Source organism: Gavia stellata, chromosome 9 (assembly GCF_030936135.1).
Source record: "Gavia stellata isolate bGavSte3 chromosome 9, bGavSte3.hap2, whole genome shotgun sequence".
Lineage (NCBI taxonomy): Eukaryota > Metazoa > Chordata > Aves > Gaviiformes > Gaviidae > Gavia > Gavia stellata.
The window spans coordinates 17,286,271-17,300,003 of record NC_082602.1 but is presented as its reverse complement, the minus strand read 5'-3'; the positions used below and the strand labels follow the sequence as shown (position 1 = coordinate 17,300,003).

The window sequence follows — 13,733 nt, the reverse complement described above, 5'->3', positions numbered from 1 at the left end:
TGTATGTATAAATATATGAAGTGCGTATACAGTGTATATATATCTATAATTAGTTGATAATTCTTCTTTGAGTAGTGAACTTAGCTATATCATCTTGTAGAAGAGACCTCTGCTTTCCCACCTGAATGAAGAAATGCTTTTTGTACAGTCTAATAAAACTAAAAAGAACTTGCATCAAGTGTGTAACTTGAGCAGAAATTGTTTCTTGGTTGTTCCTGACTGACTGTTCAATATAAAATAGCAATAATGATTATTAGAATGACTTTCAAATTGAAGCTGCCTCCCCCATTGTAAGCTTTATTTTTCATGCATTCTTTAAAACCTGTATATCCTTAGAAATATTTTTTTAAATAAACTGAACTATATGCAGATTGGTACAGCTGCAAGAGAAATAAATCCTGAAAGCAATGGGTTTTTCTCCCAGTGGTTCTCTGGAAATAAAGTATTACTCTTCATTTTTTACCTGGTGACAGCCTCTGTCTGAAGGATGGGTAATCCAAAGTTTATGCAAATTACCCCTTTTCTGTGTCATCTTTATCATGCATGTCGTGCATGTGTGCATACAAACATGTGAGAAACAAACTGTTTCATGACTGCAGTGGAAATAATTAGAACAAAGCAGGCATAGTCTCTGGTGGGTCATGTAACCCTGTCCTAAGAAACAGGGCATAAGAGAGACTTTTATAAATGTGCTCCTGAGGCATTGCCATGAAGTTTAGGAGTCAAAGCAGCACTGCAGCACTGTGTACTAGGAGGGAGTATGGCTGTTAGTGAACCTACAATGATGATGAGAGACAGAAACCTGTCATAAAATTAAAGATCTTTAATGTCCTCTCTGCTCTTCCCTTCATTACTTATAAATATTTGTGTGACTACTTGTGAGTGTAGTACTAATAAATTAAAAAAACCCCCTAAATGTAGGCTAGGCTGACTCTGTGTTTGAACCAAATAAAATACTGGGGCAAATTTACTAATGTAAAGCCCCTCTGAAAAGGACCAGACTAGTGAGATGCAGTTTTTGGCAAAGGACATAATGGTGCTTCTGGAAGGCTGTACAGCATTAGAATTGGCAAGTGCTATGCATACTGGCACAGTACAACTTCAGTCAAAAACCAGTAAATCTTTAAACACCAGCTGATGAGGGATTTTCAGGGCTATCTTGTCTAGCTTGAGCAGGCCTGGCAGCTCTTAACACAAACTAGTGTCTGGGTTAAAGACCTTCTGCTTTGTGATGCCTTTCTGAATAGCTTATTCAGCTGGAAAATACAGTGAACAAAGGAGCTGGAAATATTTTGTCAAATTGGTGATCTCACAGTTCAGAGAGCCACTACCAATTGTAAAGACTTCTATTGTATAACACAAGAGCTAGTGTATAGAAAGCTCTAGATCTTACTTTATCTCTTTCTTTATTAGCTTCTGCATAATTACTTTTGCCTGAAGGGTGGTGTGAATGTGGATGGTGGGGTGTATTCTCAGTAATTAACCACACTTTTCTAATAGACTAGGTTGAATAGCAAAATGGGGGTAATTTTTAAACTTTGAACTTGATTTCTGACTTGTGGTGATTAGGAGGGACGGAAGCCTACAGAGTTCACAGGGATTAAGTTTACAGCTAAGTGTAGCAGTCAAATAGTATTGTTTCTATGGAGAGTGGGAAGAAGGAAAAGTGCCCCTCCCCAGTTAATTTAGTAGACATGTTGGTAGGAAACAAAGTATGATTTCTAAAGCATTAGAATAGCCACAGTATATAGTGGTCTCAAATAGATACAGCAACAGCAAACCTAGTGAAAGGAATTGTCATTAGTACAAATCAATTTTTTTGTTGCTATTTTGCTATTTGTTTTCATCTAGGCTTTACAGTGAAATTCTGAATCTTAAGTATGACTTCTTTCTTTCTCCTGCAGGTTGGAAAAGAGACTGTGCAGACAACGGAAGACCAGATCTTGAAAAGGGATATGCCACCAGCATTTATCAAGTAAACTCATTTTATTGTAAATCTTCTATTGTAGGTACAGGAAACCTGTTCCAATGATAGATCATTGTTATTCATTTCTGCTGTACAGATTATAAAATACTCTGTTTGAATAGTTCTTTGGGGTCTTGATGCTGACCTTCGTCAGGAACGACCTTTCTGCCAACAGTGACTTTTCCTGTTACAGACTATATATACGGGTACATATCTAGGGTATTTCTTCGTTTAAAAAAAAACAAACAGAGTAACAATGGTATTTACCTATGTGCAGTTGTAGTTTTGCCTAACAGTGTCAGAGATAACATAGTGTTCTCAATCTTTTCTATTAATTTTGTTGGTGGAAAGGTGTGAATTTGTCAGTGTAGGCAGCTGATGCATGATATAACTGCCTGGAAAGCTAAAACATTTAAAGAGGAGTGACTGACACTCTTAATTCCATGGCTCGGTGTCAAGGACAACTGACTTTATCCTTCTGCTGCCTTAAGTCTTAAAAATCATATATCACTTCTTGTTGTGGAATTGCCAAGCTTCTTACTGCCAGCTGACAAACTTTCACTGAAGTGGCTTTACCCTACAACCTACTGAATATAGTGACTGCTTTATTACTGTTGTCCAGCGTGTACAGAATGACTGAATATTTTACTGTATTCCCGAACACAGAACAGACAGATAGTTGCCTCAATGCTTTCTTTTTTTGACCAAGAAAATACTAAAACGGAGAGCAGAGATGATGTCTAAAGAGAAAATTTCTGTTAGGCAGTGAAAAAGGATTTAGTTTGTTGCATTGTAGGTTGACAAAATGAATGATAAAAAAAATGCCTAGGGCCAGGTGGTATTAGTGTAAGAGTACAAGAATGAAATACCTGAACTATTAGTGAAACACAGTCTCTCACTTGAGACCACCTGGTATGTCAATCAAGGTAATGCTACTGCCTGAGAAACTTTCTAAGGGAATCTGGGCAACAGAAGGTCTATAGGTCTGACATACCTTTGGAGCAAATGACTAAAATTCTGTACTAGAGAAGAGAATTAACAGATCCCAAATACGTATATGATTTGCTTTGGGTGAATTGACTGTGTTTCTGTGGAGGGAACTTCCGCCTTATAAATCTGTTGGTGTTCTTAGAAATATCACAAATAGGGATAAGGGTAATTCAGGTGATACAGTATATATTGATTTCTAAACTTCTTGGCAAAGTCTGAAGGCTTTTAAGATAATGAAGTAGCCACAGGGTAATAAGAAAAGTTCTTGTATGGAAAAGAAAATTGAGAGGAAAATTTACATGATTAACCCTAACAATGGTGGGAGGTAACCAGTAGGGCTCTAGAGATCTCTGCTGGGACTGTGCTTTTCACCATGCCCTGGAAACCAGGCTGAGCTGTGAATTGAAAGTACTTGCTGATGACCCGAAGCCCTTACACAGGGTAGTGAAATTAATGGATGACTTTGAGAAATTACAGCAGGACCTTATTAAACTGAGTGACTTGATATCAAGTGTGGATGAAATTATTTTGAAAGATCAGAAATGATGCTCACATGGGAGAGCAGCAGGTCTAGCTTCAGATAGGATGATTGACTTTGAACTGACCATTACCAATAGTGAGCAAGGTCTTGGAGCTGTGATACATTGGTGGAAGAATCCCTTATATGCTCAGTAGTGGTCAAAAAGTGAAATAAACGTTAGATTTATCAGCAAAGGATGAGAGATCAAAATGTCACTGTATATTTTTCGCCCACGCGTTGAGTACTGCATGTACTTGTGGTCCCTAAATTTTAGAAAGGCTGTAGTAGAACTGGAAAAAGCTCACAGAAGGACTTTGAGAACAATTGACGGTCTGGAATTGCTTCCGTATAAGGCAAAACTAAGTAGGCTGGAACTCTGCAGCCTGGGAAAGGTGACAGAGTGGATTGGGGCCCTGACAAAGGTCTAAGGAAATATGAGTTACATGGAGAAGATGGAAACTTGCACTTCTCTTCCTGTGCAAGAACTTGATGGGGGCATTGCTTTAAGCTAGTAGTCTATAAACGAACAATAGGGAGAGCTTCTTTGTGGTAGCAAGTTATGTAATGTTAAAATTCTTTGTATAGGTTTGGAGCTTAATAGATAAGTACTTAGAGGAATCTATTGTGGGTTATCAAACAGACAAACTGCAGGAAATCCCAAGAACTGAAAATAGCTGGAGGATTGGAGACCACCCAGAGGGAAGTATGATAAACGCTTATCCTGTTCTTAACCTTCCTTAGGCATCTACTTTTGGAGACAGGATACTGAGCTAAATGGGCCTTTGCTACAATCCACTACTGTGTTTATTTTGCTGTGTTCCTGGTGTGTGATCTTGTTTGGGTGTAGAGGGGTTTGATTTTTTTTTTTGAGGGGAGTATTTATGTATTGAAATGAGACCAAAACTTTTTTCTTGCCTCTTGATGAGTTGTATACAAACATGTAATTTTGATTGTGCTCATTTTCTAGGCTATGTAGAGTTTTTAGTTAATTTCCAGCTTCTTGTTCACCTAGACAAGTAAGGGATTAAGTAAAAGATATTTTTAATTGCTATACTGCAACCAGTCTTTGGTCAACACTTAACTATTTAAGTCTCCACAATCTGCTAAATTACTGTAGAAATGTGATACAAGCACTGCTGAATAGTACCACTTTATGCTGGGTGCAAGAACTTTTTCTGCAGCAATTCATGAGTGCTTGAATTGTGATACAATGAAAAATGGGAAACAAAGCTGTCTGTCACAGTAATGAAACCTACTTCACATAGTACTTACTATCCTACATGCAGTAACATGAGTTAGGAATATCATCGTTTATGGATGATAATCTATTGCATTTGTTGTTTCTGTGTTCATCTGGCGTTTATATCAAAATGAACTAGTACATGTTAATAGTTCCTTGTTAACACTATGGAGAGTATTGTCACTGATACCTGTGTTGTAGGGACAAGTGACAGTCATAGGTGAGCTGCCAAGGGAGTCTTACCTGTTCCTGCATTAAAGGGCAGGATTTGGATGCAGGAAGTGAAACAGATGAAGGTTGGCTTTTTTTCTTTCCTGAGAGGAGAGGTTTTTGTTTCTAAAATGTTAGTTCAGGAATTAGCAGTCCCTTAAAAAGGAATGTCCCAGCGGAACTTGTACTGGCACATGGATGGTGGGATAAGGAGCAGTGTGCATGTGCTAGCACTGCATTCCCTGTCCATATTTTCTCCATTCAAAAGGACCACCAGTCTTGAGGGAACCACTCTTGGAGGATGAGGGAGAAGATCTGTTTATTCTTTCAAAGACTTGGGTTTTGGTTTGCCTGAGACTGGCATTGAGGTTTCGTAATGAATATATATGATGGTAATCTGTAAAGTTTTTCAGTAGGACTGTGATTGTGCAGCAAAATAATTTGGCTGCTGAGAAGCTATAATGCATTTCTTTGCTTGCTACTAACATAAACCACATTGGAACTATTGACCTAGAGTTAAAAACTGCTGTGTTCTTTATCTTAATTGTCTTAATCACCAGGGAGTATGAGTAATGCATATAATTTACATCAGATGTTTTGCAATGTGTTCATATTGCTTGTTATACTTCTCTTGTAAAGAAGGAAAAAAGCTGTAATGTCTAGGCAAAGAATAGCGTAACACCTGATTTGATTACACAGAGAATAAAAATTTGTCTGTGTTTAACTTGCACATGCAAACTCATTTAACAAATCAAGCAGTAATGCTATTCTATATGAACATTATTTTGGTAGCCAAGCTGGAGCTGCATTGCTGGTAACTGTATTAACAAGTTAATGTTAATGTAAAATATCTGCTTTTTAATTTATATTTCTAGAACTGCATGTAATCTAAACTGTAGTGAGTAAACTCACTACAACCTAAGTGATTAGAAGTTGAAACGAGCATCATGCAAGCATCAAAGGCATTGCCTCGCATTTTTGGGCAGGCATCTCTGGGAAAAGCAGAGCTCAATCCTAAAACCTAAAAACTAAAATGGTAGTTTAGCATAAGCTAATTTTTTACCCTCACATTTCATAAAGAAGACACTAACAGGAATGAAGCTGATTGACTACCAAAAGTAGTATGGTTGGAAATATCATGACCTGTGTCTTTTCCACAAAGAATTTGGCTGGTGTTAACATAGTCTTATTGTAATCATGCCTCAAAAATAAATATACATTTTCTAATAAAGCTGGGTTTTTTTAGGTTGCAATATAATACAGGGATTAGAAAATTCACCATAGCAATGAACTTCTGTTAAAAACTTTTGAATGGGTTTGATTTTTGTGACAGAACAAGCAGTTCATTGCAGAGAATATTTTCAGTGGTCTTTTGTTTTTTTTAATTAAAAAAGTGGTTGAATTACTTTTTCCCCCAAATTCTAATCTTTTGTTTCCTAGCATGTATGCTTTGTAGGGGATGGAGAGTGTCTGGTTTTTAAACCTCACTCTGATTTTTTTTTTGTACATAGTGCACACTTCTGAAGTCTTTCAGATGCATTGGGAAGACATTGTACCAGTAAAATGCAAGTTTACCTTTTGGAGGTTCAACTCTAAAAACCGTAAAAGAAAACTTTGAATCTTTAGAAACTTTATTTTTGTTAATTATGGTGACTTCTGGAGTAATACACATTCATGTTAATTCCTTTGTTTACAAATGAAAATGCCAGCCTTGAGATAAGCATTAGTATTAAACAGATGACCATGAAATTGAACTGTAGGAATTTAAGTATTTCTGAGCCTATAGGTCTGAGATGGCTGAATAGGTGATTTGTTTAATCCCTTTCTTGGCACAGTTGAAAAAAATAAATTTGAGAAGCAAGCGTGGAAATCTTAATTTAGTGAAGTCAGTTGACTTTGATAATACAAGTAAGTACGTTGCGTAGTAATGAGCAGACCATTCCCAGTTTCTGCGTTGAAGTTCTGCTTTATTTTCTTACTCAGTTATGAGTTACCGCCATCTGATGCGCTGAGCAGATGTCTCACTAAAGAGCAGGTTATGATAAGTTCAGCTGGCCCAGTTTGATCTGCTCTAGGGAGCCATTAGCTGAAAACTTTACTTTCTGAAAAAAGTATGTTTTCCTGTAGTAAGTGTCTTATTTCTAGTATAGTTAAATTTGGATGTAAGCATTAAGGTCTGCCATTTGTGTTAACAAGGAATGTAGGGGAGAAAATGGGATAACTGTGCAACTTTGCAGTAGTACTTAAAGTATGATAGAAGAGTGTGTCCAAGTGGTCAGTAGAAAATGGGCTATATGACAAGCATGAAAAAGTTGCAATAAGAGATAGTATTGCTGTAATAAAAGGGTTGAATGTTTGTTGGAACCTCATGTAACTTGAATGAGCACATGGCACTCAAATGCATAGAGCTTATGTACTAGACTACACTTACATTTCTGTCAAAGAAATAGGAGAGAATGGAGGAAAGTCACAGTCAGTGTAGTCAATAACTACAATTATGAATAGCATAGCTAACATGGAAAGGAAGTCTGAATTTTATATTTCTCTAAGCTGTCATGAACTAATTGCAACAAGAGAACAAAACCAAAAGCTTTTCAGTGTTCCAGTTCTTGACATTTTAAAATTGTTGTGTTAAATGGCTCGATGGAACCTAATTTCAGAGCTCATTTGCTTATTGTAGTACCTTCTGTGTTACTGTAATTACATACTGTATTATCTTGCAAAGCCTCCTTTCTGTTTTTAAGTGTGGAATTGCAAACTGCATTAGAAATTCATACTTTATCACTAAATCTTGTGGCTATTTAAAATGCTATTTCTGTCGTGACTGTTAACAGACTCTGAAGAGCTGGACTACAGCTTCGAAGAGCAGGGCACAGTGTCTTGGTTTTCTTAATACTATGTTCTTTTCTCTTAATATGTAGCTATCATTTAGTATTTATTAATAGCAATTGCTTCTTGAATGACAATGCAATGCAAAGGCTGATAAAAGTTAGCAATTACTTTGATTGTGAAGTCCTAAAAGAATAATTGTTTTGTTTCCTGCCCTCGTCACTAGGAATGAAGGGTGTTTTTGCCATGTTGAGACCTCTGCTTAATTGACACTATATTGACTGCTGTACATGGGATACTTCAAACATGCAATCTTGCAATGTAGGGAATGACTTCTGAAAAACTGTGTCATACAGTTGCTGGTTACTTGTTAAAATAAATACAATAAATACTCTTGCTTTTTAAACTATAAAGGTGTAGAATGATCAGTTTGCTTGCAGTGCTTTAAGTAGCAAAGTTAAAAACAAATCTAGCACTTTCTCAAGTGTGTCAGACAAACTAATCAGTAAGCTTTGTCTGATGACTTCCCACAGAGTGGAGAATGCCTGCACCAAACTTGTTCGGGCAGCCCAGATGCTGCAAGCAGATCCTTATTCAGTACCAGCTCGTGACTATCTGATTGATGGATCAAGAGGCATCCTTTCTGGAACGTCAGACTTACTTCTGACATTTGATGAAGCGGAGGTAGGAATCCCAATGTGACTGACATAAGTATCTGCACAATAGTATTAGTTCAAATACCCACCCAGCTGAATTAGCTAATCTAAACTATTGAGTTAGATTAATGTGGTTTCGATAGTTTTAGCTTGATTGGAAGTATATTTTGCATTACTTCCTGTCAGAGGAGATTAGGCTTGTTGCTCTGCTTTGTTAAGAGCATCTTTGTGTGACATAATCACAAACGTTGCCTGTGATTATTCCTCAAAAAGGCCAGATCCCATCAACCCTGTCTTACATCATACTGACACTTTTCTGTATTCCCTTCACCATACCCATTATTGATCCTTATATTCTCTGTATCCCTTCACTGAAAAGCCCTAGGCCACTTCATAACACGTCTGCCTGACTCATTAGCTGTGGCAAATTAATTGGCTTTGTGGCACGGGAGGTAATGCAAATTTGGACTGTCTGGCTGGTTAGCCAGAAGATGTGTTCTGAGAGATGTAACAGTTGCTACATTTTGGCTGCCACACAAGCCAGAAAGTGGCTCAGAGGTGCTGTTTGTCCATCCTCAGATATACAAAAAAGCTAGAGTTGCAAGGAAACTTAAAAAGGAGGTTTTGAGTGTCTTACATTTGAAAATGTTTCTTTGTTACAAATCTCAGTTACTCTTGTGATCCTCTTTATGGGAATGTGGAGTCGTCTTTGTTTCTAAATAGCAAATATCATGCTACTATGAGGAAATGAAGGTCACACACTGTTAGAAATGCTGATGTTAATTGTAAATTTTACCCATGCAACAATCTGATCTATTAAATTGTGTTACTCTTCCTGCTGTTCTGAGTAGTCTAACGTGGCGTCCTTGTCTCATTTAATCAGCTCATGCTACTGTTAGCATGTTCCTCTGAAATGAGAATGCTATGGGATTTCTCTGTGGCACTTGTGATTACACATTATTTTAAGTGGTTTTTAATAGATACTATGAAGTGTTATAGGACAGAATTGAAAGGAAGTTAATAGCTTTTAATCTCCCTCCTTCCAGTGTTTAGGAAATGAGTTGACTTCTGTGGAGTTAATGCTTCATTGAACTAGTCTCTGACAACTGCATTTTAATGAAAAGAAAAAATATTATCCTGGCACGATTGACTTTTCACAAATACAAAACTTGGCATGTCTCTGTCCTACTATGTTTCAAGATAAAGTAACTGGGACAAAAATCAAATGAGTTTTAGAGGAAACTATGATCTGTTCTAGGGACTGAACACTGCATGTGATTGATACAAATTAAATGTTAATTAACTCATTCTTCAATTATATGTAATGGTGTCAGAAACAATGCAGTTGAGGAGGTTAGAAGATTGACAGAGAACTGTTTTGGAATCAAGTATGAATTGAAAAAGTTAAGCTGAGCCAGATGACCAGAGGTAAATAAAGTAGTCTTCACAGATTTTTCTGGAAAGCTTCAGATGTTGGATCTACCTTTCCCACTGGAATGCTGGATAATGCTTTATGCATACGTAAAGCTGTATGGTGAATAATGTTTCCTCTGAAAGCTTGGGAGTCTGCTTTCTATGCAGTTTTGCTTTGTGATTTAAGTTAAATATTTTTGTTGATGAAATTGCAATGAAAAACTTCAAGCATGCCAGCATACTTAAATGCACTTCCTTATAACCTATTTTCTCAATGCTATCCTTCATTTATCATACAAAGTGAAAACACTGGAAGTAGGATTTTGCATTTCTGAGTAGTGGGATGCTGATTAAATATTGTCTTTGTCAATACAGTACTCTTGAGTAATGGCATTGTGGGTAACTTAATCAGTATCCCAGAGCTTTGTGATTGCCGATATGTTGTGTTAGCAAATGTTATACCTATTCTGTTCTAATAATAGGCTTGCATTTCTAATTCAAGTGTAACTTAGCTTCATCTAATAAATGATGGAATGTTCCTTTTTTAGGTCCGTAAAATCATCCGTGTCTGCAAAGGAATATTGGAATATCTGACTGTGGCGGAAGTAGTAGAGACTATGGAGGATTTGGTGACATACACAAAGAATCTAGGGCCAGGTTTGACTTGCTACAGCCTATCATAAACATACTAAGTAGTCTTTTCCACTACCTTCCCCCCCACCCCCCCCAGCACCTTCCTCACCCAAGTTTTGAGTGCTTGGACAATGATAAAGCAGTTGCTTTGAAAGTGTCTGTTGGAAAGAATTTTAAACTAGAGGGTGAATGATTACTATTTTCTTATTCACATTCTCTCTTAAGAATGCAGAAGAGTCAAGGTGTTGGTAAACGATAGGTACTACACAGATGGTATGTACGGTACTTTTCCTATGCTATAGTATATGAGGGAAGTAAGTATGCATTAGTAAGAGTTAAACAAAAAAATTGAAAAAGCTGTGTAATTAAGCACTCACAGCTATGAAGTCCATTAAGCTGATAAAACGTCTGTACTAACTGAGATGGTTAGGCCTAGCAGGAATTTCTGGGAGTAGTATAAGCTACATATCATATACTAACATGTTAATGAGGTTGCAGAAATAGCTGTCTTGCAGTATAATACAAAAGCACAGCTGTGAAAAATTCTTTTTGTTTATTATTTGATGCTCCTTCACTACTTGTTACTTCATGGTGTTAACTCACACTTTCACTGGTGGAAGTAAGAGATTGGTAAGCGAAGCACTGGGTTGCTAAAGAAGAAACCTACCATTAATCTCTGTCATCTACTACTCCAAATGCTTCAGCAAGCATAAAGTAGTTTAGGTATTTTAACAAAAGCATTCCATTAAAATCTAGATGTTGTAGTGGTAATGTAGGAAGATGTTGGAATTGAAGTTACACTGAGCTAAAGAATGCTTAGATAAACAGAGCAGGAATCTACTAAGTGCTTTATATATATATAAAAATAAGAATACATATGTAGTGTAAGAATAACAAGCTCATAGATGAAATGACTAGCAGCTGTCATGGCACAGAGCGTATTTGTAGATTATCCTGTTTTTATTTAACGTGTGTATACTTTACCCTGTTTCTAAATGTGAAAAACTATAAGTTCCGTATGAAGGTATAGTGTTCTCTAAATGTTTTTTTACAGCCCGTGAGAAGTTACCTTCAACTAAATAGATTTTGACTCATTTTGAACAGGAAAAGATGAAGCAAAAAGGGCAATCTTCTCTTTCCGTGAAACTTGTTCTTTTACTTGGTGTACAATTTCAGTTTCTCTGTGGTCATTGTCTTCTGTGTCTTTAAAATGGAAGTTGCCTCAAACTTCAGTTTCCTCTATTTGGCTCAGTCACAAGCATTTGGGACTTTTCATTGAACCTCACAGACATAATTTGCTGTTACATGTTTATGATAGAGGTAGTAGGTGTTGGGCAAGTGTCTTAATTTCTTAGAAGTGAGATGTAGGCTTGCACCTTTATTGCAAATAATCTTCTCTAAACTCATGCTGTTCTGAATAAATAGCTAATCTTGTGCTTCTGGCATGCTCTAGAAGCACTGTCTTTGCCTGAACTAAATGTTGCTCGACACATACTGTCCATGCCCACAAAACTTTTTATGCCTGTAGTCCTTGTTCCCTTCAGCTATATCAGTGGACACCTGAACCTAACTGTTAATGTGAGCACTATATAAATAACAGGAATATTAGCATGTACACTTCAACAAAGTGCTTACAGGTTTTGTGTTGGAAGTAGAGAAAACATGATTACCTATTTAGGCTTTTGTCATTTGAAAGGAAAGGTGGTTCTGTACAACTTACTCATCTATGCTGTCAGTGCGGGGATTCTACTGCTTTTTAGTGTTTTAATTAAAGCTCATTTAATGTTTTTGTTATATTAAGGTGCCAACCAGAAGAAAAGTAATTCAGCCAAAGAGTATACAGCTTTCTTTAAGTTTTCTCCCCTGTGGGAGAAAGAGTGGAACCACAACAGCACCAATTTACATCAGCTTAAATTTTTATGAAGCTAAAAAATACCATAGAATTGTTTAGGTTAGAGAAGACCTTTAAGACTATCAAGTCCAACTGTTAACCTAACCCTGCCATGTCCACCACTAAACCATGTCCCTAAGTGCCTCATCCACAAGTCTTTTAAGTACCTCCAGGGATGGTGACTCAACCACCTCCCTGGGCAGCCCGTTCCAATGCTTGACAACCCTTTCAGTGAAGAAATCTTTCCTAATATCCAGCCTGAACCTCCCCTGGTGCAACTTGAGGCCACTTCCTCTTGTCCTATCACTTGTCACTTGGGAGAAGAGACCAGCACCCACCTCTCTGCAACCCCCTTTCAGGTAATTGTAGAGAGCGATAAGGTCTCCCCTCAGCCTCCTCTTCTCCAGGCTAAACAACCCCAGTTCCCTCAGCCACTCCTCATAAGACTTGTGCTCCAGACCCCTCACCAGCTTTGTCGCCCTTCTCTGGACACGCTCCAGCACCTCAATGTCCTTCTTGTAGTGAGGGGCCCAACACTGAACACAGTATTTGAGGTGCGGCCTCACCAGTGCTGAGAGTACAGGGACACGATCGCTTCCCTACTCCTGCTGGCCGCACTGTTTCTGATACAGGCCAGGATGCCGTTGGCCTTGGCCACCTGGGCACACTGCTGGCTCATATTTAGCCGGCTGTTGACCAACACCCCGAGATCCTTTTCTGCCAGGCAGCTTTCCAGCCACTCATCCCCAAGCCTGTAGCATTGCATGGAGTGCAGGACCCGGCACTTGGCCTTGTTGACCCTCATACAATTGGCCTTGGCCCGTCGATCCAGCCTGTCCAGATCCCTCTGCAGAGCCTTCCTACCCTCGAGCAGATCAACACTCCCACCCAACTTGGTGTCATCTGCAAACTTGCTGAGGGAGCACTCAATCCCCTCATCCAGATCATTGATAAAGACAGTAAACTGGCCCAAATACTGAGCCCTGGGGAACACCACTTGTGACTGGCTGCCAGCTGGATTTAACTCCATTCACCACAACCCTTTGGGCCTGGCTATCCAGCCAGTTTTTTACCCAGTGAAGTGTACACCCGTCCAAGCCATGAGCAGCCACATTTAATTCTTTCCACACTTCTAGAGCACTGAAATATTTCTAGCAGAACTGAAGTATAAATAGATACAGTTCCTGAACTCTGGTAAAACCTCAAGGCAAACAAATAAACCCCTGATGTTTTCTTTTTCTGCCATTCACAATTAACAGTTTCATCAAATTTTAACAGAAAAGGAAAAAAACCTCTGTAAATTAGCTTCCAGAGTTCATGAGGTGACTTCATGTCCTAAAGTAGTCATTTCAGCTATTTTCCTATTTTATTGTTGGGATTTTAAA

At 38.0% G+C, this 13,733-nt stretch overlaps 1 protein-coding gene across 1 annotated transcript in view; it reads left to right on the top strand.

The window, feature by feature from the left end:
• VCL (vinculin) overlaps window positions 1-13,733 on the top strand; it is a 62,240-nt gene that overhangs the window by 21,018 nt on the left and 27,489 nt on the right. The window contains exons 2-4 of the mRNA XM_059821035.1: window positions 1,905-1,975; window positions 8,289-8,439; window positions 10,373-10,481. Coding sequence (XP_059677018.1) covers window positions 1,905-1,975; window positions 8,289-8,439; window positions 10,373-10,481 — 331 coding nt within the window. The remainder of the gene's footprint in view (window positions 1-1,904; window positions 1,976-8,288; window positions 8,440-10,372; window positions 10,482-13,733) is intronic.